We start from the raw sequence: 26,717 nt of genomic DNA on the forward strand, positions 1-26,717 counted from the left end.
ACAGCGACAATCATATAAGGTCCCTTTGAAAAAAAAGTGTAAAATAATCTTAAATGCATTTTAATAAGTTTAAAGGAGAACGGAAAGGTTACAGATAAATCTGATGAATGAATAATAAAAATATCTGAAATACAGCTAATAATTAGGTAAGCGGATTAACTATGTAAAAAACGGGGGCTGTGTCCAGATCTCCAAATGGAAGCTATTTTCATATATACATATTTAGGATTAAAAAACGAGTTAAATTTGTGAGTTTCCTTTTTTTTTTACTGTGTACATAGTTAGTGCTGTTCTTAGCATTGAAAAAAGGCTTAAAAGCATGCCTACGTTCATTTTTGGGGTTCGTGTGATGTTGTCCTGCGCCTTGGGCCGCGCTTAATGTGCGCTCCTGAATATTTCAGCTAACCAGCGACAATGCCAACAACAACAACAGGAACAACAACAATAACAAAGGACACATGCGTGCAAGTTAAGTGCTTAAAGCATTTAGCCCAACGGTTTCGGCTTTTAATTTGCACTTTCGGCTAACAGGCGAAAGCGAGGCTGGGGGCGTGTCACGTATTTATTTAAGCAAATTGCGCATACGCCACATTGGCAACGCGCTAAAATATTAAAGCGGGCGCAAACTGAAAATAATGCGTGTCGTCGCCGCACAGAGGGCTGACAGACCAGCTGGCTACCTGGCAAAACCTTTTTACAACTTTTCTAGAGCCACCACCGAAAAAAAAATGTATAAAAATAAATAAAAAAAAAACTGTTAAGCTGCCGCCGCCTACAGCCCCGCCCACATATATAAGTAAGGCGGCAAGAGCCAGTGCCAAAAAAAAAGAAAGGAAAAGAAAAGCAAAGAAAAGCCGGCGGTAAGCGCAAAATAAAGTCATCACAAACATATTAGCAGCGAAAAACACCTGAGCAAATAGATTTATATGCACGATAAAGCACAGAGTAATTTCCCGTAGATCCTGTCGCCGGCGCCCCGAGTATCCCCCAGCCCCCTACCCAGTCTGCCAAACTGCACCATTTGCCGCTGCCCCCGTTGCCTGTTGCCTAAGCCACAAAGTAGCTGCGGCCCAAGATAACATCACTTTATTGTAAGAAAGTTAAAACACAGAAATGCAAGCCAAAGCCAAAGCCAAATAGTCCAAAAAGGTGGCTGAGTGTGGGTGTATGTGGGTGTATGCGTGTGTGTGTGTATGTGTGTATGTGTGTGTCTGTGTGTGTGGGTGTGTGCGGGCAGGCACTTAAAAAAATGCCAACAGTAAAAATTTCGACACATACTCAAGCAAAAGCCTCACAGATAAATGCGGCGAGTCTTATATGCTCTCATACACTTGCTAAGGTATATATGTGCCTCTATATAGGATATATATCTCTATATATAACAACGTTTCTGCTGACTAATTGACTGCCTGATTGGTGATCAACGCATACCGTAAGAGCTAGGAATTTTTCACTGTAGTTAACTTATGTGATGAAGGTGCACGTTAAGAAGGTGCTTATATTCTGGAGTTAAGTAAAGCTCGTACATAATTTAAGATAGGTTCTAAATGCCAAATTCTAAAACAACTAAACATAAGACTGTTTTGGTACAAATAAAGTACATTTGATTGCTGCTCAAGCACTTGATTGTTTGATTTAATATATATTATGTTAAATTTAAGTGGATGCTTGATGCTTGATGATTAACTTCTGATCTGCTGCTAGTTTAAAGCATTGGAAGTCTCTTTCAAATAAGTTCAGCATTACCACATTATGAAGTCTGTGAAGCCTAACCTCTGAGCTAAGTCGTATATATCCATGATATCTTATATCGGACAAAGCTTTCGTTAAAACGCTGCCCAGTTTAATGGGCGAACAAAGCTGCCCGTTTGCAGGGAATAACAAACGGAGGGTATAAAAGTTTTCGATGCCATTTTGGAATTGCTTTACGAGCGATTTCCGTTCTTGGCGGCGTTTCGGGTGCGAAATTATCAAAATTTGTAGCACACTTAAAGGCGCAGCATGCAACTGCAACTAAAGTTGATAATGGATACATATGTATGCCACCGGGGGTTTTTCTCCCTGTGACTTGCACTTACATACCGAAAACTCTCCCGAGCTGATGACAACGAGGCAAGCTGGAGTTAGCTGCAGCGAACGTGCAGCACGTGCAGCTGCCATGTGGCACAACACACATATGCGTCGCGCTTTTATTTTGTACTTAGCTGGAGTGGGAAGAGAGAAACACAGCCAGTAAAAATACGAAAGTCAGCAATGTCCGACTAGAATGTACTTTCCTCGGCTAAGACAGACACAAAGAGGTAAAATATTCGTATCTCTCTGTACTCTACGAAATCCTTCCTATTATGTCTCTAGTTTTTATAAGCTCAGATATATGTTAAAAAAAAAGTTATCAATAGCCGTTCTTAATGATGTCGATTTCTGGCGTGGCGAATTATCGATGATATGCTCTGCGTGCGAGGGATTACGTGCAATTATTCTACAGCCCTTAATGTCTCGAAGATGCACGCGTCCATACATACGAGCGGATAAACGGACGGATGGACGGACGGATAGACGGGGGGATAGGTTGACGGACTGAAGGATATACCCGATATGAACGGACAGGTAGACGGATCTGGCTCAATTGGCTTTGAATATGGCCCGGTGCTGCTTCCATACATAAGAGCAGATGGACGGGCGGTTAGACGAATGGACGAACGAGCCGACGAACGGACGGACGGACGGACCTAGCTTAATCGATTCCAAATATGATGCGTCCTTTTGGCTGTTACATACATTATCACACGACCAATGTATCCTTATTTTTAGCCATTCCCAATGGCTGCAGGGTATACAAAATAAGGAAAACTTTTGGGCAAAGAGTAGGAGAGAGGTCAGCCCAGGCCATTAGTAGTTGAATGCTGGACAAATAATTAGTGCAGAAAAAAAAGGACTACACACACATGAGTGATGGCAGCTATCGAAGGATCTATCCACTCAAGGATGACACACACAAATTGGCATTGCTCGACATGGCAGTCAAGTGGCTTTTGGCTTTTGGGACAAAAACTAGCAAAGATTTGTCGCGGTCGAGGAAAAAAAAGTTAATTGCAGTTAATGACGACATTAATCACAAGAAAATGAAGCCCAGCGCCGTTGACAATAAGCGCCAAGCGACAAATGAAGAGCCAAGCAGACAGCCAGACAGGAGACAAAAGAAGAGGCGACTATTAACACCGATCCCCAGACTTTGTGAACTACAAAAGGCGGCAAAACAATGAGAAAGTTGCGTCAGCCAGTTGCCAGTGGCAGCAGCAGGAGCCAGGACGAGACGCGCAACAAGCACGCCGGCAACAGCAACAGCAGCAGCAGCAGCAGCAACAACAACAACAGGATGCGCCGCGCGAAGTAGGAAAAGCAATTTTACTGCGAGCTTCCTTTAAGACAAATAAGTCAGCTGGATCAAAAGGGGCTTTCAGGCGTGGCACAATAGGAATGAATTATAAGCGGGCGGGCAATGTCAGCGATAATAATGAACTATGCAGCCATGACGAATGATGCTGCTTTTGATGCTGCCACCTCGGCCCCTCGCGTTGCAGCAGCATCTAAAAGAGGACAACTGCCAGACGGCGGAATGTCCAGTGTGATTAAGCAATAACCGCAAGAAATTGTTTATTATATATGCACTGTTCCAAATTCTAATGTGGTTTAAGGGAATCGCATTTGTTTCCTATATACTGTAAGATCGATTTTCTAATGATATTTAAAAACCTCTTTTGGGGGCTTTCACTATTCTTTACTTGTTCAAGATCCATTCAAATTTAACACAATTTAGTTTCCTTTGTCAATTGCAAATTTCCCTCCGCAATTTATGAATTTCCCTCAAGAAAGTGCATTATTTCCCGTGGAAATACTGTGCCTATTTTCTTTTTCTACAACAAGTGAAAAATATCTCAAATCAGCTTTTTTATCTAGTATCGATTATAAGGAAGCCAATTTAGCCACGAATATGCCCTTTGATTGAAAATCTTATCGAAACGAATTGTAGAACATCACAGTGGAGAAACGGTTGAATCGTTGCGTTCATGTGAAACACGGAACATCCGGGAATGAATTGTTAGCCAAACAATGCGTTAATTAAACGCGGTTGCTTAATGAACTTCTTATTGATTGTGCTGATAACTGATATTCTAAGCTGCTCCTGCAAATGGGCGGGTGGCTACAACGATATTATATAGCTGGTCGAGCTGGTCAGGTAATGAGCAGCACGTTTCCAGCAGTTGCCGCACGAATGCGCACCAAAGGGCTGCAGCTGGCTGGCACAAGTGCCGCAAGTGCCACACCTTTGGCTCTGGGCTTTGGCTGCTGCTATGTGTGTGGGTGTGTGCGTGTGCCAAAACAAAGATGCCTGTGGAATTTATGCAACATGAGAACGTCTATAACTTATCCAATTAAAACTCAATAAACGCGCCAAGCCACGGCCCAAGCTCAGGGCCCAGGGCAAATGAAATGAAGATGCCAGCCATGCCAAAGGTATGATGGGGCGACGGGCTTGGGTTGGGTGCGGGCTTCGGTTCGGGCACGGGCGGTTGGAACTGTTCAATAACAGGCGGCTGGCAGCTACTGGCTTAACGCAGCGATTACAAGTGCCTTCAGCTTGTAATCCACTTTTGGAAATGCAGCCAGTGCCAGTGCCAGGACGAGTGCGAGTGCCTGTCTGCCAGCCAGCATGACAGCCACAAATTGAAGATGACAAAATGTCTAAACAAGCAACCTCTCTTTCCCTCTCTATTTGTGTGTGCTTGGGTGTGAGCTGTGAGCATATCTAGCGGAATAATCAATAAATTACACACCTGTCTGGCCACAGCAAATTTATATATACAGTGAAAGACCACTTGAGCAAACAGCTAAGCTCAAAGGAGCTGGCAAAGAAATAATAAACAATAAAAAAATAACTGACCAACGTACAGAGAAATCTCTTTTAAGTATTTTGTACTCAAAACAACAACAACTTAAGTTGTCATAAGCCGACTAAGATCAAAATTTCTTAAGCTAAGCAATAAATCGTATTTTAAGTTGTTTCTATTAAATACTTAATTTCTTTATTTCTAATACAAAACTTAAGCAAGGATCTTTATCTAAAAAGTGATATGTTTGATAAGTAAATCTTAAATTAAGTATTTTTGGCTCACTACAAGCTATATTTGCCATTTAAGTTGTTTTTTTTGTTTTCAATCTAAAAACACGGCAAGTGGTTGTTCGCCTTAGGCAGCTCTCACTGTACCTATAGCATAAAGCTTAGAGTTATGGCTCTGAGTTAGTAAAGGCGCAGCCCCAGCCAAAGACTATGCGGGAATATAGAGAAATATTTTTCAAAAGATTCCGACAGCGCATTCCGCAGGTGCCATTTGCCAAGCGACGCGCTGCAAGATGCCGATGCCGATGCCAATGTGGAGGATGGCAGTCCTGGACACTCTAGTCCATGCCGGGCTCCTTTAGTCGAGTGCGCCGGTAGAGCAGGGTCCGGCGGCTGCTTCAATATTTCACGCTGGCTAAGTTTTCGATTGTGTTGGGCTTGTGTAGCAGCTCGCCTCGGCTCGGCACTTGGTGGTAATTGCGCTGCCAGGCACTGGACTTGCACATTGTTAAGCATTTTCACCGGCGCCGGCAGCTGCTCCTGCTCCCGCTAGCGCTTCTGTTGCGGGCCATGGGCCTGGCTCTGCTCCCGGGCCCAAGCCGAACTGAGTGAGTATTTGTGCGTGCCATTCTGACAGGCAGCGCTGGCAGCAACTGAATTTTTGATTTATGTGCATTACTTATGCTTTTACTTAGTTGTCTTGCTCCAGCTGACCGGCCCACCCTCTCCCTCTTGCCCTCACACTCCTCTTTTGGTGCTGTCTCTGTTTGACGCTTATGTACGAGCCACCAAATTGATGCTAAGTGCTGGGGCGCGCGTGCGAAATGGGTTGAGCGGCAGCAGGAGCTGTGAGGACAGCAGCAACAGCAATAGCTACACTTAGCGAAACTAACAAAACATTTCTTAATTTTCTTTAAAAAAAACGGGAATGATGCTTGATTTTTAAAAATGAAAGCTGATATTACAATATACTTATTTTAGGAGCATGAACTTCAATGCAAGCAAAACATTTCTTAGCTGCCAAGCAGCTTTAGTGTCTGACCTTGAGGAATTACTATACTAAAAAAAATCTGCAAATAAGATTTTTATGCTCTAAGCAAGCAAGATTACAAAATTCATAATTGGTTTTCAATTTGAAAGTAAGAAGAATGAAAATAAGTAAATCAAGATTTTGCCTACTTCAAATAATCACAAACAATTGCAAATCACAATTGATTTTGGGTAAAAGTGAAAAAAATGAAAATAAATTAAGCAAGAATCTGAAGTAAGTAGAAACGAATTTAATATGTATAAAGTATATCTAAGTTTCAAATCTGCACAAATAAAAACAAATATTTCTGTAAGTAAAATCATGCATAGTTTTAAGACTTCGAACTGGGCAATAATTTTAATGTTACTTTTATAAGAACTAAGAAAAAAACCTGAACTGAGTACAAAAAACTTATTTCAGGCATGTGCCTACTTTTAATGGGCACCAAACCTTTATCATTTTTGATTCTTTTAAACTGTTGTGCTAAGGGATTTTAGTATTAATAAAATAATTTCTTGAAATAAGAGTTTGATATTTAGTTTAAAAATCGTTGACCTTGGTTAAAACTAAAATCGTGTTTCATTTTATAATTTCACTTTAATGCTGCAAAGATAGAAGACAAAATCTTTATATAAGTACAAAATACTTGTTTTAAGAATCTGCAAACTTAAAAAAAAAGGAAATTCTACATCTTCTGAGATCTGTGTTTAAGTGTTGTGCTTGAGAAAAAGTTATTGTAATAAGATTCGCATTCGCAGCTTAAAAAGTTGTACCCAGACTGAAAATTGAAGCAAACAAAAGTATTAGGGTTTTCTTCGAGTGTGGGCAGCGTTGCAGTGTCGAGCCTTTTACACACGAGCCGCACACATATATTAAATACCATCCTTGGAGAGTCATCAGCATTCCTCGAGCGGTTTTTATTTCCGTTTTCATTAGTTGCTTTTTACACAAGTGCCGCCCACACACACAAGACACAAGCACACAAATACACACACACACGCATAATAGCATTAATGTCTCGTTTATGTCGTGCCAGAACACACACACACACACAAACACACACATATATATATATATATATATATATGCTTTGTATATGTGTGTGCCGGCTTTCTACTAGTTTGTCAATGGCAGCCATTTCTATGTTTGTGCACGTATTTTGCTGTTGACATTCCCCGAGCTGTGGCCAGCCCGAAATGAGTATGAAAAATGCTTGTGATAATTTGTTGACCTCAACAGGCGATATTTACAAAAAAAAATAAGAAAAAAGAAATATGTGTATACCTAGCACATTAAAGACGATTTAAAATTGTTTGTGTCGATTTGTTGTTTCTTGGCTTGTGCAACGTTGCGTATGCTTGATAAGTGCCATATAAGACGGCGGCATAAGTGCGGCACAGACACGAACTGGATTTTTGGGCGCTAATCAAATCACGTACTTAGCCAAGTAAAGTACAGGCACACACACTCTCTCACACACACAGGCATACAGGACACAAAGTATGCCACACGAAGCAAACGCGTCTTAAGACGTCACAACGGAGCCCCTGGCAGGCAACGTAACAGGCACAGCAAGGCGCATTAATAGCTTAGACAACTCACACACAAATGCCACAATTACAGTGAACCAGCACAATGATGAGCTATTGTTTTTTTACTTTACAAATTATCATGCACTGCATTTAATTTATTTATATACTATATCAATAGATATGAAAACCGACTCAACCATAGATATCGCGCCTAAACTTTGGTATTGAGGTACGATTGCTGTTTGGATATTTATATAAAGCTGTACAGACTTGGCAACTTTTTCATATTTGTATAATTTTATGTGCTTTTTTACCTTTTTCCTTTTCCCCCATATATTTCGATTCTTCTCAAGAACAGTCGACGTATATATAGCCGACGTTATATGTAATCTTTGCATTTTTCCATAATATGTTTAAGTTCTCGTTTTGATTGGAAGAGGAAAACCTTGAACCATTCTCTCTATTGACATTTTTGTTAATGGCTTTTACTCCATTCTCCATCTACTTTTTTATATTCGCTTAAATAACCTTTAAAAAAATAGATAACTAAATAAGCCAAACTAATTCCTCGGATTATATTTAAATGTCTTTCGAATACACATGACAAATTGATATTTCTTGTTTATTCTATTATTCAGTCATTCAGGAGGGCTTCTTATTCCAGACTATAAAATTTACAGTGTCATCTTAGCTTACTGTTCATCTTAGCGATATTTGACTGTACAGACACACACACTCATCCACGAACTCTCATACACACACACATGCATTCTGCTTCACCAAAAACTTGGCTTGGCACAAAGGCAAATTACGAGCGCATTTAAACTGGGGCGCAAGTGCTACTTAAATAACTCATTTAGGTCGCCTGATCCCCGGCGGAGTCAATGTGTGTGTGTGAGTGTGTGTGTGTGCGCGCGTACATAAAATCAACAATAAACTTTGTCATCTCAATTTGCTTATTACCAGCAGGCTGAGGCAGAGTCTGAGGCAGCAGGCAAAACTTTCTTATTAATGGTGGCGATTTCAATGCGCTTCCCCCATACCTCTTAAACCAGCAGCTCCTTGCCCTACACATAATCACATATGCATGCACGTGTGTGTGTGTGTGTGTGTGTGGCATTGCAGATAATACTGCGACAAACTCACATAGTTATTCGCAGAATTTTGATGTCAGGCAACTTGCTTAGCCTCACACTCGCACAATTTCTCCTCCCCATGGCAGTCGCATCCGAGTAGACCGCAAAATGGCAGCGCGAGGTGAGGTCCTGCGGCGTCGTCGTCGTCGTCTTTGGCATGTCGCTGGCATGTCTTATGTCTTGCGGTTAGCTGCAAGTCGCAAATTGTAAAATCCATAATTAGTGTCTGTCAGGACGCCCACCAGTCGAGCCACCACAAGCAACCACACATCCTGGAAGCAGGAGTCGAGCTGCACTTGAGCTGAGCTGCTGGAAAGCAGTTGCTCTAATTGCAAGTAAATATTTTATGCGCAAGCCGCTTTTAATTGCCAGCTTAAATAAATACAAAATCATTATAAAATTTTCAAATACTCGCCACATATATAGTATATATGACGCGGGCCAGCTCGGGCATGGGGCATGCCCCAGATTTCTAGTGGCTGGCTGCAAGTTTTAATGATGCAGCTACGTCTGCCACTTACGCATGCAGCACATATATATACATAAAAAAAGGCTGCACTGTTTGGGGGGTGGGAGGTTAAAAATGCAAAAATCACGCAAATTATCGAAACATGCGGAAGCACACTTCAGTTCGCTGCGACTTTGCCGCATAAATCTTGGCAAAGTCGAACAAAATAAAATAAAAAGCAAACCCAACAAGAACTGCCTGAAAAAGTACAAAAATCTTGAGGTATACGGGCCACCAACCGCACCGCACCGCACGTCCCTCGACCCCTCACAAAATCCATCTATAAAGACCAACTTTCCAACGCCGCAAATTGCAAAACTTGCACGTTATCGCCGCATGAAGTGCGAACATGGCAGCAATCGATTGGAAATTGCGGCCGACAGATGGCGCAGTGGGCGCTGAATTGTTCGAAATTCTCCACAAAAAGCTTAAAGCAGCTCTAAAACCATTGGAAAAAAATGTAAATTCAATTAAAATCAACTAAAACAATCATCAGTTTTCAATGCCCCCTGTGAGGGTTGAACTCACGGCCTTTGGTTTACGAGACCAACGCTCTACCACTGAGCTAAAGGGGCACTTAGCGGTGCTCTGTTAAACGTGTAACAAGCACGTAACCGTCTAACAGCTACGATCGCTGCTGATAACAATGCAGAGCATAAAGTTCTAAGCTGCCAACTCCTTAGTTTTCAAATGTTTATTACATTTAGTTAAATTAATATATTATATTAAAAAATATTATCAAGCTTTTGCGATTTCTTGGCTGCGTTGCTAGTGCCAAATGAGGCATAGCATATATAATTTGAAAGTCAATTGAGAGTATTATCCTATAGACCTGTCCTGCAGCTTTTTTTTATTTTAGATTTTCAGTTTTTCAGCTTTGCTGCGACCAAAAATTATGGCGGCCAAGGCAAAAGTTTTTTCGCCAACTGTCAAATGCAATTTAGTTGATAGGATCAAAATCTTTGCGCACACTAAAGGGGGCTCAATGGCGCCCTGGCGTCCTAGGCATCAGACCCACCCCCACCCACTGCGACAGGACTGACATTGTCTCCGGCTTTGCGCTGGGCTTGTTGCCACTCTATATGCAAAGGCAAAGTGACTGGCTGGCTGTGAGAATTTTACGATTTAAATGCGATTTACGGCGCTAATTCGTTGTGCTATCGGCATAGAGCGTGCCATGAAGCCAGTCTCCTCCTCATCCGCCAAGCGCCGCCAACAGCCAATTGAATGGTTTGGTGTGGAGTCCTGCTGGCGTCCTTGTCGCCTCTGCTCGTCGCTTTCGGGCCCCCTTAAACCATAGCAATAGCATTCAGGCTCATTTGATGCTCTGCACATTTATCATAATGGCGCCTGGGACGCTATAGGCGATAGGCATACGAATGGAATCGTCGCCGGGGGGGACGGGAATGCAGATGGCGCCTCGCAGCGAATGCAATTTTGTGGTAAAACGTTTGTAATCTGATTTGAATGGAATTTTATAATGACATCATAGTTCAATTATGAGCACTGTACAACAGCAGGTGCAACGGGCAAAACTGATATTGCAATTATAGATGAAATGAATTAGATTTTATAAAAAAAAATATAATAACTAATGCACATATTTTTAAAGATATATAATTACCTAACAAGTAATTGTAGGTAATAACCTCAAAAGCCATTATATTTTACTAAAGGAAGCTAAATGAATAATTTGAATTTATAGTTTCTTGTTGTATTTCATATATAAAATAAAGTAGGCGAGTACATAATTCTTAAGTTTCCGCATTAAGCTTTATCAATATATCCACGTCAGCAACACATAATAATTTTTGATAATTTTTCATAATATAATGTATACGTGTATTTATTATCGGCTATTCCACGGCGTTGCCAGTCACAATTGAAAATGGGTTGAAAACCGCTCGTTTAAAATTTTGCGCCAAGTTTCAAACTCGCTGAAGCCCATCGGATGCTTAAGTCAGTCATTCAGGACAAACATTTTAATATAAAGAGTCATTGTAGTTGTCAGAGCTATTATTATTAATCCCCTCTCATTTCCCATTTATTTGCTTCCATTTCGTAATCTTTTAATGATTTTTATTAGGTTAGGGTAACTATAAATTGACTAATAAACAAAAAGATCCCTCCTGTCGATCCAAAAGGAAGCTTTAGAAATTTCAACAGTTTTATAAAAAAAAAACTCTGTTTATATAGATATACATTTATTATTTTTGAACATATCACTACAAAATGTAAGGACATTGATCAGCATTTAAATGTTTTACAAAAGAACTCGAATTTAACAAATTATTTTTAAGAAAGTCCATTAAATCGGAATTTACTGGCAATAAGAAAAGCGAGGGTACAACATTTATTGCAACTGATATGGGTTTTTATTGTTAAGCTTTTATTTGATTGGTGAATGCCTGTCTAAAATTGGAAAATGGCATATTATTATGTAGCTCGTACTTTACTTATTATGTCTTTAAGATCTTTTATATTCATTTCTATTTTCAGCTGGGCGAATGCATTTCATCTTCAAGTACAATGTAAATTCTATAGATATACATTTTTTTGCATTCAGGTTGGCTGCCATTGTCGAAGACCTGGCTTGTGTCCTGCCTGCCTTGGTGAGTTTTTCACCCGCCGTCTATAATCTTTTTGATTTCTCAACTATTTCTAATGCGATTGCAGCTGCTGCCGTGCATTTGCCCCGCCAAACAATTGGTTTGGTTTTTCGTTGAGCTGGCTGCTTGAGCTCGTTGTCATCATCTTATGCCACCTAGCCCGCTGCTTGTCTCCGTCCCACAAGTGTACTCATCGGTTGGGTGTGCCACACTTCAACCACACTCCACGGCTCTATGCCTCGGCGGCTGATGCAACTGCCACTCCCACTGCCAATGCCACAGCCTGCTGCTTATATAATGGTAGGCAAATTCCGTTATCAGCTAACGGCGGCTGCTTTTAATGTGAGCGGACGAGTCCTGCTCTGCAGCAGCAGCAGTAGCTGCTTCCTTGCAGCCTGCTTTGCATTGTGTCTGCCTCCTAGTTGTACGAGTGTGTGTGCGTGTCTGTGTGTGTGCACTGCTGCTGCCTGATTATTTGACTCTAATGGCTTGATAAATGCGATTTCGAAATTGAGTTGGCGCATTGCATTTAATTGAATAAGCACGATGCCATCTATTCGCATGTATCAGCATCCATTGCATTATATATATCGTGTCGTATCGTATCGCATATATCGTATAGAGCGCATAAATCGTGGCATAGCTGAATAATTGGCAACTAATTGTGTAGTAGTTAACATAAACCGACTCTTCCGGAGTCTGGGCCAGGTAGACTGAGGATCAAGTGGTTACGCATTAGAATATTGAATACGGTTAAGTTGTTTTCAGTTAATTTGTTATTGCATCCGAGTAGCTGGATTTGAGTTAGAGTAGGAAAAGAAAATTGAAGAGTTTAAGGGAACATATTTGATTGAAAAGCTGGTATAATATTTCTCAGAAGCCCAAAATAGCAGCGCAGTGGGAGTAACTTGGTAAACTCTTGGCATATTAAAATATAACTATATAAGTGACATATACATATTTACATAAATAAAAAACAATATAACTGTGGCTCGTACTTGAGTTTTGAGAATCGTATAGAAGGGCAATAAATGAAAATGTTGTTTTTTTTATTTTGATTTGAAAGGCGAGTAACTTGGTAAGCGATTGACACCACATACAACCATACATACATACATAAACACACACATATATATATATATACCAAGTAATTTTCCCTGAAATGCATATATATATATTTATAGCTAGAGGTTGCAAATTGGGATTGAACCGAACCGATTCGAGCTTCAATTTACAATGAATGTCGAACACATTTGTTAAAAAATTATAAAGCTCACTCACATTCTTTTTCAAAATGGTTTGCATCTGCTCATACATATGAGTTTTTAAGATTTCCTTTTTGGATATATTTGATTTTTGTTTTGAGATATAATTCTTCAAACTTGCTACTGAGCTGAAAGGAGAGGCCAAGGTAGCTATCTTTGGGTATAGAGTAACTTTAGTATCAAGAAATTAAAAGTAAATATATTCGCACACATATTGCGCGAGACGGGGCCAAAACGCAGGTCACTTTTTGGGATGTAAGCGCCAAGAGCTGACCCCAAAAAACCAGCAATTTGATTTATAGGCGCGACTTTACGGCCATGTTTTGTATGCTTTGTTCTTGTTGTTTTTGTTGTTGTGGCTGACAGCAAACTAAGTGCGAATCATTTAGGAACGGAACAGGCAGCACCCACTGCCTGGACCCTGAGCCAGGCGAAAGTTTTAATAATAATTTGCAAATAAATTACAGCCAAGTTGGCGGCAGACGCCGCCGCTCGCCGTTAGAGGGTCCATTAGAAGGCATTGAGCAATTGTTGTTGCTGCTGCCGCTTGTACATTAAGAACTCATTGGCATAAATTGCAATTTAATGTGTGCTTGCCTGTTGTTGTTATACCCTGTAGCCTTAAAAAAAGCCTGAAATGGGTTGTTCAGAAGGCAGAAGGCAGGCAGTAGGGCAGCTTGGCTGAAGTATGTGGTATAAATATTCCAGATCAGCTTTAATAGTCGAGTCGAGCAGGCTATATCCGTCTGCCAGTCCGTCTAATTCTTAAATACTTCAACTGATTTGTTTGCGTTTTTATTGCTCAATTTTCAAATTATACGGTTTATTTTAAATATATAATTTTTGTCAATTATTAAATTTAAAGCACAAAAGTTACACATTTTCATGCTATCTTTGGTGCTGAGAATTTCGCAACGATTGGAAAATAAGTTTCGAGGTCTTTTGGGAATGCATTTTTCAAAATGTCTGGAGCTGCGGTCACTTCCATTGCATTCTAATATATATTTATCAAGCAAATCAATTCAGCTTCTAGGGTAGCTACCAGTCAGTCATATGCGGCGAGCGCACATTTGTTTGATGTTGTTGCTGCGGAACTCTTAAATACGCCGGCTGCCAAATAGTTGAAGCATATTTATTGCTGCCCGGCACTTTACCAATGGCAGCTGTTGTTGTTGTTGCTGCTGCCGCGTTTCATACAGCGGGCAATGCAGCATTGCGCATACGCCCCATTGGGTGCTGTGGCGCGTGGCAGGCGTAGCATACTTCTCAACGCGGGCATTTCAATTTTATAGCTTCTCGCACTTGTGTGTTTATGGATTCGCACCTCAATTTGCCTGTTGTCTGATTTTCCAGCTGCCCTAGCCCCCAGCTGCTGCTGCTTTTCGAATTAATGTGCTTATATTTCAGCATAAATGTTCGCTTTACGCTTTTGTCTCTGTCTCTGATTGTTATGCGAGCAGCTGTGAAGGGGGTCTGAAATGAGGTTTGGGTCTGTTGTTGCAGCCAGTTAATTGCACCGAAAGTTGCCTGGGCCATTAATATAGCGTCGAGGCCAAGCATAAAAGCGAGCTGAAATTTGTTAAAGCCATTTTGGGGTGGCAAGTGCATAAAAATATCTACGCCGCGGGCTGGCTGCCCAGCTGTAAGTGCAGCGCGTCCTTGGCTGCCCGTAATGAGGCAGCAGTTCGCGTTGTCCTGCTCGCTCGCTAGCCTGCTTTGGCTGCCGCCATAATTGTGTATGTAATTGTAAACGCTGAATTAAACAAGCGTCATTAAAATGTAATTAATTGTAATTTACGTTCACGTACCACTGGCTGTGCACGTTCAGCAAAGGTGTTGGCCGCCTCGTCCATCCGGCCGCATCTTTATCCCCAGCTTTCAAGATGAGCCCGGCTCTTTCTTTTTCTTAATATTTTTTTGTTTGTTTGCTTCCTTCTCTCCTGCCGCTGCGTTTCCTTAACGACTTTGGCCTTTCAGCTGAGCCATACAAATATAGCCAGAAAAAAGTAACACATTGAAAGCATGCTTGTTTTTTTAGTTAATTAATTAAATTGCAATTAATATAAAAAGTTAATTTACATGTGCACTTCGTAATTTGATTTATATTCCCACACACACTGACAGTATTTGCCCACTCAACTGCGTGTGAAGTGTCAAGTTTTTATTATTTACAAAATATAAAAAAACAGTTATATAAACCACTACTCGACTGGTAGTTACCCTGTAACTACTTCATATGACTAGTTCGCTAAATTATTTAATATTGTAAAACCCTAAAAATTGTCGTTGATTCGGCCCACGGTTCAATCAATTAAGTGACTTGTTTGTAAGCCATAAAATTGGTTAAAAGGGTATCATGGCTTTTGAGTATTGGGATACTCAAAAACATTGTCGCTAATTCAGTGCACGGCTAGTTCTCCACAGTAGTCAGTATTGGAAAATACAGAACAATTGTCGCTGATTCTGTTCTCGTTTTAAACAATTAGGTAGGCGGTTCATGAATCTAGATTGCCATATTTTAATACCCTGCACCCCTTGTAAATTGCTAAAAGGAGTATAAAGTTTTTTGAGTGGCAAGTGGCGATTGGTTAGTGAATCTGCTTCTCCACATTCATAAACTTGTATAATCAAATTTTATGTTTCCTTCACATATAAAGCATAGGTTGCCAATGTCAGGTAGTAATTGTAACAGAAAAAATACTTTATTTTAGCTCGATATTTTCTGCCTGAGGGTTAGGGGATTGTATAGTTCTTTGAAGAAGTATTTTGTTTTAATGGATAAGGTGGAATGCTATATATAACAATATAAGGTAATGTTAAAAAACCTTTTCAGTATGGAAAATAGGCGTTTAAAGTTTGATGTTCCTCTATTAGTTTTACACATATATATTACACATGATCTAAAGTATATATGCCAATCAATTAGAAATTATAGGCTTGTGATAAATATTTCGTACTAAATTTCAGAAAATACAAACTTCTGAGCTAATTTAAACACAAAATAATTTGATTTTTTTCTTTACTTTTGTGTACGTACAATGAACTCTATATTTATACCTCAAGGCGCTTGGCGTAGATTATTCTATATTGATCTATATTTTCGGAGCTAAATTGCTATGATAAGTGAACTAGAACTTGTTGTAAAGGGTGTTCTCTGATAGACTGACATATCCGATAAAATTCATGTATTTAGTTAAAAGGCTCTAAGATGTTGTTGCTGAGTTACATAATGTATGTAAAGTTTGATGCAACCCGCACATTTAATGGGCACAGGGAACTCATAATATTTATGGCAGCCAACGCTGCGTATGCGCAATCAATTGAGCGTCAAAATAGTTTGGCAAACTCAATTACAATCTTGGGGCGGCAACTGGTAACTGGCAACTTACTCTGGTAATGAGACTTGAAAATTGATGTGAAAGCATTTGCATAAAAAGCGCGCTGGCAACAAACAAAATAATTAAAACGGGGCAACAACAACTGCCACTGCAACAGCGGCAACAAGAACAACAAAAACAACAACAGTTGCAGCAGTTTCAAGAAAAATGGCGCGTTTACATGCAAATTATGCGAACTGTGGCAATAAAATAAGCGCACGTTGCGGAGACGAAATGGAGTCGCGCGGCTGCATAAATATATGCGATATAAATATGTGGCAGCCACTAGCTGCATGCCACTGACAACATTTGCATATTCTAATTATAAGTGCAACAACGGCGGCGCATTTGTCATTTGCCATAACGGACAAGCGCCTCGAATGGAAAGGCGCCAAGGCAGCCGGAGTCCTTCGCGTGGGCAACTGCTTAGCCATAGTTCAATGCGCAGAGCAATGTCCCTTTGCCTTTGCAAGGACCTTCGATGCAACAATGCCACACGCGCACACACACACACACACCAGCAAAACTTGTCTGCGCACCATTTTTTGTATACACTTGCAGAGGGTATTCTCATTTTCAGACGAAATATGTGAATCATAGAATAAAACATCTCCGAGCCCATATCAATTATATATTCTGAGCAGTCAAAACGATATAGCCATTTTTGTCTGTTATGATGCGAACAGTCTGTTTTAAACCTATCGTCATAAAGCTCTGCGAAGGTTCGTTTTTTTTGTTGGAATCAGCAGGATCTGATCCCTATACGTTATAGCTGCAATGGGAATAATCGCTTGAAATTATAAACTTTTGCTCAAGAAATCTTGATCAAACTTGACATTTACAAATGCTGTCCATCGAAATCCAACTATTAAGCCAGTTCCAGGAGGAATTCTTCCAGTAGTATAGAAGGAGTCTGAGTTTTTGAAAAACTTTTCTACTATTCAGAATATCTTATACCTAATTAGTTATAAGTATTTTTTAGCCACAAGCATATTGAAGCGTATTTACATATCGGCGTGCCGTCAATAGCCATTCTCTCTTGTTCTATTTAATTTTCTTATGCGCATGCAGCTGCTGCTGCTTGGCTCCTTGCTGGTTCACTTGAAGGATAACGCGTGCAATGACATGGAGTGCTCCAGCGGCAGCTGCAGTTGCAGCGGGAGCAGCCCCAACAACAGCTGAAGTTTCCACAATTCCCTTGCGTGCGTGCCACACACTCTTTTGTATTAGTTTCATTTGACGCAGCTACTTTGGCTATTTATTTAGATTTCATTTTATTTGCCAGCGGGCGCTGCTTTAATTGACTGTGGCCAAAGGATATTCACATCCTGCTGCTGCTGTTGCTGCTGCTACAGTCGTTAATCAGCGCCAAGCGCCTCGACTTTAAGTCAGCAAAGGACCCTGCAAAGAGGTGCAATCAGGCATGTACTTATTTTGATAATCGCATCAGGCATTTGATAGCCTCGCATCAAACAAATATTGCGCAAGGACAATTGAGTAAGTGCACAAAGGATTTAAGATGCTCGCATTGTGCATAGAATTTTTTTCCTTTTGGGCAGAGCCAATGAAGCGCGTTGCCGTGTAGCAATGCAAATAGACCAGGCAGCAGGAGGCAAAAAGAAACAGAGGGAAGAGCACGTTGTGCAATGATAAAGCCAATGCAACGACGAGCTGAACAAAATTATAGGAAGAGTTGGGTAGTCAAAGTTAGAATACTCTTGCACATTATTACTATCATTATTATTATTATTATTATTATTATTATTATTATTATTATTATTATTATTATTATTATTATTATTATTATTATTATTATTATTATTATTATTATTATTATTATTATTATTATTATTATTATTATTATTATTATTATTATTATTTTTATTACTATTTTTACTAATAATATTACTATTTTTAACTTAATTAATAATTAAAATTAATAATATATTTTGGTGAAGAAGTCTGGAAAGTAAAAATGTATTTCAAAACGATATTTGAACGATTGCTCCCAATATATTTATGTGATGTATGTATGATATATCTAATATTGAACAAATTTATTTGCATGCATTAAGTAATTTGTGAATAACTCCGGTTAGGTTACTTTTCATAAATTCAATTTTATAACAGTTACAATTACAGTTACAGTAATTCGAGATTGTTAATAAACAACAACATAAACTTTTTCGGATAAGAACTCAACTCTTTAGCGATTATTCCCATGGCATCCATACAGTAGTTCGTTTTCGACTGCTAGCCTTAAGAAGGCTTTGTAAATATTATTTCATCATAATTATTAGCTATCTTATTATAAGAACAGGATATATTATTGAATACCTCCTTCTAAGTATTATGCGCTTCCCAACAAATTTATAATATCCTTCGGAAGGGTATATAAAAATATCGTTCAATAAGCTTTTGTCACTTGCATTGGCAAGGAGTTTTGGGCCAGCTCTCGTCTCGCTTGGCAATCGGGGCAGTCATCCATATTTGCCATTCCGTTTTGGGCATTTGTCGAGCTACACAATTTGCTGCTCAATTGTCTTGGCAACGTCTACCCGCGCCCGCCCCTCATTCTGTTCCGCTTCTCAGCTGGCGCTGGCCCACTCGTTGTGTGCCATAATTCAATTGATTCTTTGCAACATTATGTATATACAAAATGCTCATCATGTTTATCGCTGGCAATAACCATCCATTCCAAGAGTCATCCACCTGCAACAGACACACACGCACACACTCACTCTTTAAATATATATCTTTGCTGTAAGCCTTTTTCGATGGCTTGCACTTGAGCTTGGGGACAAATGAGCTCTACATTATTACGTTTTATGTCAAGTGCTCCTCATTGACGTCATCAGAGCTCTACGCTTGCCAAGCTCGTTGCACCCACGCTCCAGTGCTTCAAACTCTTATGATTCCATTGAGGACACATACTGCATATTCGTAATCCTTCAATGGCACACGTTGTCCTTTCACGTACAGAGTACGGCATATGCTAAACTTGTTTTTGTGTATAATAGCTTTATTTTAATCTTTGTATTTGTATCTGAATTTATTTTCAATTGGATAGTTTGTAGTTTTTATCATTTTAATATTAATAATATTATGTAAAACAATATAATATAGATAATGATAATGATAATAATAATAATAGTGATAGTCATAATGATAGTGATAGTGATAGTGAAAGTGATAGTTATAATAATGATATTGAAAATGATGATGATAAAAATAATTTTAATGATATAATCTTTGTTAATCATACTAAGATATAATCTATTTAATATAAGGAATAAGGTTTTAGTTTTAATTTATAAATCGAGCGCATAACCCGGAATTGCCACGGCACGTATAAAATAAATTTTCTCAAAAATCTTTGAAAATTATTTCGAAACTGAGCGTCCAAATTTTCATACAAACGGTATCAGCCAATTCACCACTGTTGCAGGTGGCATTTGAATCTTAGAACATATGTTCTATGGTTGGTGGTTTGAAGCATACGGACAGAACTTAAAACTTCACGCAAAAAATCTTTGAATCGCATTGCTACCGAAAAAGTTTGGATTCTACGAAAAGTGAGACACGCGTCTCAAATAATTTTTCATATAGGACATTGGAAATGAATTTGAACAAAGATCTTTGAAAATGAGTTTAGCACCGATCGGATGGTAAACATAAAAGTTTCATTCAAAGGTTTTCGCGATTTTTCCGCACAAGCGTGTAGAATTTCCTGAAAGCCCGTATTAACGTGCACCTTCATCACATAAGGTAACTACAGTGAAAATTGCAGCTACCTAGTTGTTACGGTTTGGGCTGTGCGTTGATCAGGATTGTAATTTATTGCATATATGTATTGGAAGTATTTTTATCTCTACTGAAATCTTTGGAAAAAGTGGCAAATTTATACATACGTACATGGATATCGCAAAAGTTCTCAATATGAATATTAAAAATAAAAATAATAACAATATTTGCAATAAATTAATTTTTAAATCTCTAGCCAATGGCGATGTTAGAGATAATTGAGAGACATCTTCAAGGGACGCATTTTATTTGACTAAGGGATTTCATGGAGTTTTTCCAATTTCCCTTTGCTGCATTTATACCCAAAGTAGGCGGGGAAATTTACATATTCTGGACTTTTGTGTTGTGCAAATAAACAAAATAATATTTAATTTGCCTGACGACCTTTTTGTCATCGTTTTAATTAATAAATGCCAGCAACAGCAGCAACAACAAAAATAATACAAAAAATAACTTTTCAAAGAGTTTTGATAGCGACAACTGCCTGAAAACACAAATAGCAAAAACAAAGTATTGCAACAAATTAATCAACTTTTGTTGTTCCCAGCACCGGAAAAGACAGAACAGAACGGGACAGGAAAGGATACTATCGGACAGGACACACGCATTGGATACGCTGGCCGGAATTCATAATTTGCATAAAGTCAAATGCAGCGACAACGTTAAAGCCAACGCACGTCTTTTTGCCTTTCACTTCAATATAAATTGTGGCTTAAATCAACAATAAGCGCGCGTGCTTGTGTGTGTGTGTGCGTATGGTTGTGTGTGTGTGTGAGTCCTGCGACCTTTTACTTATTGTCTGCTCTTAAGGCCAGTTTCTATGTTTATATTCAGTTATACAAACAGCATAAATGAATGCGGCGCATTCAAAAAATTATTATATGCTTTATTTATTATTCATTGAGTACCTTATATATATGTGTATATGTTTCAAAGAAAAGACGACATTGTGAACAAGTTTAGTTTTGTGAGTAGTTATACTTATTATTTCTTTTAATTGTTTGAACATCTTTCAAATGGCATAGGACTGGAACAGAATAAAATTTCTTGTCTGGTTTCTGGTGAAGGAAAATCCAAAGAGATTTTATTCCATTTATTAAAATCAAATGCTAATTCTTTTTGGCTCAAGATATAAATCATATATAGCAGAGGACATCTTCGACTTATTTTAAAATATTTGTAATTTATGCATTTCTTCTTGTTCAGGGCATTGAGCTGTGTGTCGCATGTATGCATCAAATTGATGCTTTTTCTGTTCACTCTGTAAGTTTTTCTACCTGACACTCTCGCTTTTCAAATTCATTCTTTCTGTCACTCTAATTCTTTGCCTTACCACTTAATATCACTAAACTGCCTCTTTCTCACACTTTCTCCCTCTATAACTCACTTTATCGCCACTCTACTTTATCTCTCTTTCATTCACCACATGTTTTTGCCTTTTTCTATATTTCTCTTTTACTAACCATCCTTACTTAAGTCCCCTTCTCTTCTTCTCTATATTATTTTCCTTTTCTCTCTTTCTATATCATTTCTATATCATTGAATATCTTCCCTTATTTTCCCGCTATTCCACTTGCGTTCACCTCTTTTCTGTCACTAATGTTTCACTGATTTTTAATCGTTCTTTATTATCGCCTTTCTTTACGATTCTCATGCTCCCCTCATACTCTTGTACTTTCAGTTATGTTCAGTTAAATGACACGCAACCAAAAAAAATTATTTTTTTCTGCGTGTAAGGTGTAAAAGAACTGACAAGTAACCTAAAAATTGTGTTCGTACTAATAATATGTTTATGCTTGAGCCCGATTTAAGACAACCTAACGCTAAGTTTTTGTTATTTATAAACCAATTACTTGTAAGGAGGTATAAGAAAGTGGGGTAACTATATACATATATTTATATTTAAACTTTCGCTCATAAATAGTATATATAGGTTGTATAGTAGAGGTATAAAAGTTGAAGTATTTAAGGGTCTATTATAATTATGTTGAAAGAGGTTTAATGTGATTTAACAACTGGTCGCAGTTACTCTTAAGGGCTACATTAATTTTAGCTATTATTTATAATTTAGTCGCAGCGGTATAAGGGGGCTTGCTGAGAGCGGGGTGGAGACTGTTTAATAAAGCGGGCCGCCACGGAAATAGCGCTTTAAGTGGGCAGTTTTAGGAGCCTCCAAGTTGGGGATGCGTCGAGCGCAGAGTCCGTTAAAATAGCTGGCAATTGGCACGTGACTGGGCTACCAAAATAATCCAGAGCTGTGTCCAGGCTGGCAGCCGCTTTGCGTGTGATTTAAAAATAATTAAACACGTACAACGAATAACTGTAATTTTCAGTCACGCAAGGGGGAGATGTACGGGGGGTGGGGTAACTTGCAACGAGAAAATTTAAAATTAACATTTTTATTTATTTGAAAAATAACACTCGATGCCGGCTCATTGGGCATTGGGCAGCTGTTGCGTGAGCATCGACCATGTCCTGGGAAATGTCCTGGCTGTCATGGACCTGTCTGTGGATGCTGCCATTGACGATTTGCTCGGGCAGCGGCTCAAACATTCTGATGATTACCATGGACGGCACGAAATCGCACAAAATACCCTTCGGGGCATTGGGACGAGCGCTTATCAAGCGGCGAGAGTGTCCCTTTTACAGCCGGATGGAATTTTAGGTGGGGTGACGGGGCTTGATCTGTTTTGTAGTGCAGTGTACATAGAGTGTAGTGCTATTGCTAATCCCTGCAGTGGCCATCGGATTACGTTTGTGAATGGCTTTCAAGCGGATTTCCATGTGGATGGGCTGGTTGAATTGACACCGTGCCGACTCGTTCAATATATACGAAACTATACGGATTGGGATTTGGTGGGCGCACGCTATGCTGGGCACGCCCCTCTCTCAATGGGCGATGCGATGCAATATCCAATTGAGGTAACTGCCGAGCGCCACATCAAAGTGGAGTTAACAAACACATACACACTCAGACACACACACACACTCAGATGCACACACGCACAGCCATCAGAAGGATAAGCTTGCGGCTGACGTTTATTACTCAATGCCCGGACAGGCGTGCAACAGTTTGCTCAGCGATCCTGCCACACAGCTTCTACTGCGGCATGCAGCAGCAGGACACACCCAATACCAGTTGGCGATTGTGGATGGGGCATTTCCGGAATGCGCGCTGGGCATTGTGCATCGCTTAAATGTAACGGCATTCATCTACATCAATACGGTGGCCTTCTACACCGGAAGCGTCTCGTTGGCCGGCAATCCGGATGCGTGTGCTGTCACGCCTCACGTCTTTGCCTCATGGAAGCTACCCATGCACTACTTGCAGCGTGTGGCAAATTGTTTAACTCATGTTATTGCCGATTTGCTGCACTGGGTGAGTATCCGTCCGTCCGTGTCTATAAAGACAGCCTATTGGTTTTCCACTTCTCTGCCATCACACTCACACACACCCGCTCTTTCTCTCTTGCCGTCTTTATTCAACTGGGCCCCTGTGGTATGAAAGCGTCTAGCAAACGCATTAATCCTTGCCTTGATTTAAGCCCAATTTTCTGTATGTCTGATGCGTGCGTACACAGTAAAAATTGTTACCTTTTATTTCATTTTCAACTATTTAAAATTTGTAAATATTTGCAATTTTCTTTTCTTCGTACAGCAAGCTTCCTTATAAAACCTATTAAACCACATGTTAAATATATTTAAACTGCGGATGGGAATTTGATGCAATTACCGCATTGACCATTTACATGTTCAAACTCTCTTAATTTCGAAGCTCGCTCGCTTCGTTTTAAATAAGATATTTAGTTAGCTAAGGTATATAGCTTAGTAGAAGAACGACCGCTAGGCAAACAAGCAGCAACAGAGTGCCCCCCGGTTCGATTCCAATTGTCACTCTATTACGAATCTGATATGATAAAAAAATGTTTAACACCGTAAATTTTAAATTATCACCCAATAAATTATTACGTGACTATTTGTTAAGAATTGTGCGTGCCCTAGTTTTATATATTTTTTCTTAAAACCCAATGAGCAGTGTTTTCTTATGTGTTCAATTTTTGACCAATTTGGGCGTCTAAAGGGAAATTGTTTACTGTGTAGCTGACACGTCAAGTGCCAACGAGCATTGCCGGGGCTCACCTGACCATGATTGGCTCCTGATTTATCATGCATCAGCCTGATTAAATGATGCTTAGTGGCCAGTGCCTGTCGGACAGTATGTGTGTGGGCAAGTGCGAGTGTGTGGGCTTGTCTAAGCCGTATTCGTTTTTCAAGTCTGCATGTAGCGTGTGCATCGCCTGCTGCTCCAGCATCTGGGCCTGGATGTGCCACATCCCTATGTGTTGGCTAGGGAGGTGTCCTTCATTTTACAACATGGATACCCCAGTATTCGCTATCCCAGCCCCCTTTTGCCCAATGTGGCTGAGGTGGCCTGCTGGCACTGCCGCTGTTCCGCTGTCAATCTCGGCCAGCTGGATGCCGAGCTGGCTTGAGTTTATGGCCGCGGCGCCGGCCGGCATCATTTACCTATCGATGGGCTTCTCGGTGCGCTCGGTACGGCTGCCGGCGGCGCTGTGCCAACTGTTTGTCTCGGGGTTTACGCGTCTGCCGCATCAGCACGTTCTTTGGACGTGGGCGGGCAATGCCACCGAGCAGCTGCCCAACCTGCCGGCCAATGTCCGCTTACGCGATTGGCTGCCTCAGCAGGACTTGGCCATCGGCGGCTCCAGCTATTCATTACACACGGCGGCCTCCTCAGCCAACACGAGGCTGTTTTTCATGACGTGCTGCTCCTGATGCTGCCCGTGTTCTGCGACCACGCTGCCAATGCCGCCCAGGCCCAGCACAATTGCTATGCCAGGCGACTGGAGCTGGCCCAGCTTGAGGAGGAGGCTCTATATTGCGCCATATACGATGTCCTGCATAATGATTGCTATCGGCGTGCTGTCAGGTATTCAAGTTCCCATTTTAATCGAAGCACATTTCCTTGTTCATTCGCCTCTCTTTCAGACGCCGACGCGAGACCAGCTGGCTTGCCCTTGCGGCAGTCTGTCTACTGGACGGAGTTTGTCATCAGGCACAAGGGCGCAAAGCATTTGCAGCATCCATCCAGGTAAATGAGGTACTTTAAAATTACAAAAATGAACTTTGCCGAAATTGCAGATTGTCGCACTTTAAGACAAGAAATTCCAATATACAAGTTGTTGAGATGTTCTTCTAAAAAATATCTTGTACCTCTCCACACTTAGCAAATTTTCTACATTCTGCATGCAATTATCTAAGTTTATTTACTTTTCCAAAAAGAAACAGATTTTCATAGTGGATGGCATTTAAGGTTTGCTAAAGTTTCTGTTCTAGATTTTTGGTCTTAACTTGAGGCTTTATTGAATAAATCAACGCTTATCGTAACTGTTATGTTTATGAATTAAGTATGACTTCCTTCTTATTAATTAGGTATTCAAAAGTTTTTAGAAGTTCTGTATTGAATTTAAGAAGTGTTGATAGTAGTCTAATATTATTAATGTATTTATTTCAGTTTCGCTAGCTACCGTTCGCTGGATGTCCTTGGGCTGCTGTTGGTCCTGCTGCTGCTGGTGCTGCGAGCGTTGCGTATGCTTGGCAAATATCTAGCCAGAGCCGTTGCGCGACAAAACTGAAAAACAGCTTAAAAATTTAATGACATCAGATTCGGGCAGCGAAATTCCATTTTGATGTAGATGTCCTGCAGACGGCATTGAAGTCATTGTCCGGCAGTGGGGCCAGAGGGCAGCAAAAGTTGCCAACTGCATCCGAATTGGAGTTGGAGTTGGAGTTGTCGGTGCAGCTGGAGCTAAAGTTGGGACTGTCATCATGGCAGTAGTCATGTGCTTTTTATGACTTGTCAAAAATTGCAAAATTGTCATTGTGCAATGAAATATAAATGTCAAGAGATTTTCGAAATTGTGTTTTGCTGTTTCCGCCAGCCCGCTGGCGTTGTCTTTGAGTCTCATTCAGCGGAAGCGGAAACGATAATGCAGCAGCACACACACACCCATACACACATGCAGCTTCCAACAGAAGCAAGTTGTCGCTGACAGAGAGTCTTGCGGCCTGACAGCCTCGCGGCGAGGCGCCGCAAACGGAAAACGAAGTGACTGCCGAATGACTGGCACATCACATGTGTCTACACTTAGAGAAACCAACCACCAATTCCCGAGACTCAAGTCAAAGCATAAACTTTAAAATCCAGCCAAGCTCAATTTTTAAACTGAACATCTTATTCCTAAAGCTAAATCATACTAAATCCAAAAAAGTTTAACAAAGTTGAACCTATAAACAAGAATGTATATTCGGGAAC

At 40.1% G+C, this 26,717-nt stretch overlaps 2 protein-coding genes, 1 long non-coding RNA gene and 1 other non-coding gene across 4 annotated transcripts; 2 read left to right on the top strand and 2 right to left on the bottom strand.

Annotated features, from left to right (window-relative positions):
* Positions 1–9,828: 9,828 nt before the first annotated feature.
* Positions 9,829–9,900, bottom strand: Trnat-cgu. The gene has a single exon. It is a non-coding gene; the product is annotated as a tRNA-Thr (tRNA).
* Positions 9,901–14,004: 4,104 nt separating this feature from the next.
* Positions 14,005–15,311, bottom strand: LOC115764930. The gene is made up of 3 exons (XR_004018064.1): positions 15,279–15,311; positions 15,008–15,176; positions 14,005–14,952 (listed from the first exon to the last, which is right to left on the bottom strand). It is a non-coding gene; the product is annotated as an uncharacterized LOC115764930 (long non-coding RNA).
* An 8,118-nt stretch (positions 15,312–23,429) lies between these two features.
* On the top strand, positions 23,430–24,873 carry LOC115765060. Its single transcript, XM_030708434.1, has 2 exons — positions 23,430–23,759; positions 24,667–24,873. Exons 1-2 carry the CDS (start codon positions 23,430–23,432, stop codon positions 24,871–24,873), a joined length of 537 nt encoding a protein of 178 aa, XP_030564294.1.
* A 4-nt stretch (positions 24,874–24,877) lies between these two features.
* On the top strand, positions 24,878–25,497 carry LOC115765061 (UDP-glucuronosyltransferase-like). Its single transcript, XM_030708435.1, is given in 3 exon segments — positions 24,878–25,085; positions 25,088–25,321; positions 25,391–25,497. Coding segments are annotated over 3 exon segments (549 nt in total).
* The last annotated feature ends 1,220 nt before the right edge of the window (positions 25,498–26,717 follow it).

This window comes from Drosophila novamexicana, unplaced genomic scaffold (assembly GCF_003285875.2).
Source record: "Drosophila novamexicana strain 15010-1031.04,08,12 unplaced genomic scaffold, DnovRS2.1 tig00000877-arrow-arrow-pilon, whole genome shotgun sequence".
NCBI lineage: Eukaryota > Metazoa > Arthropoda > Insecta > Diptera > Drosophilidae > Drosophila > Drosophila novamexicana.

Excerpts from the sequence above, each read along its gene's own strand:
- LOC115765060 (XM_030708434.1), top strand. The coding sequence starts at position 23,430 with ATGCCCGGACAGGCGTGCAACAGTTTGCTCAGCGATCCTGCCACACAG. Across the intron at positions 23,760-24,666 it reads TTGCCGATTTGCTGCACTGG|CGTGTGCATCGCCTGCTGCT; the intron begins GTGAGTATCCGT and ends GTCTGCATGTAG.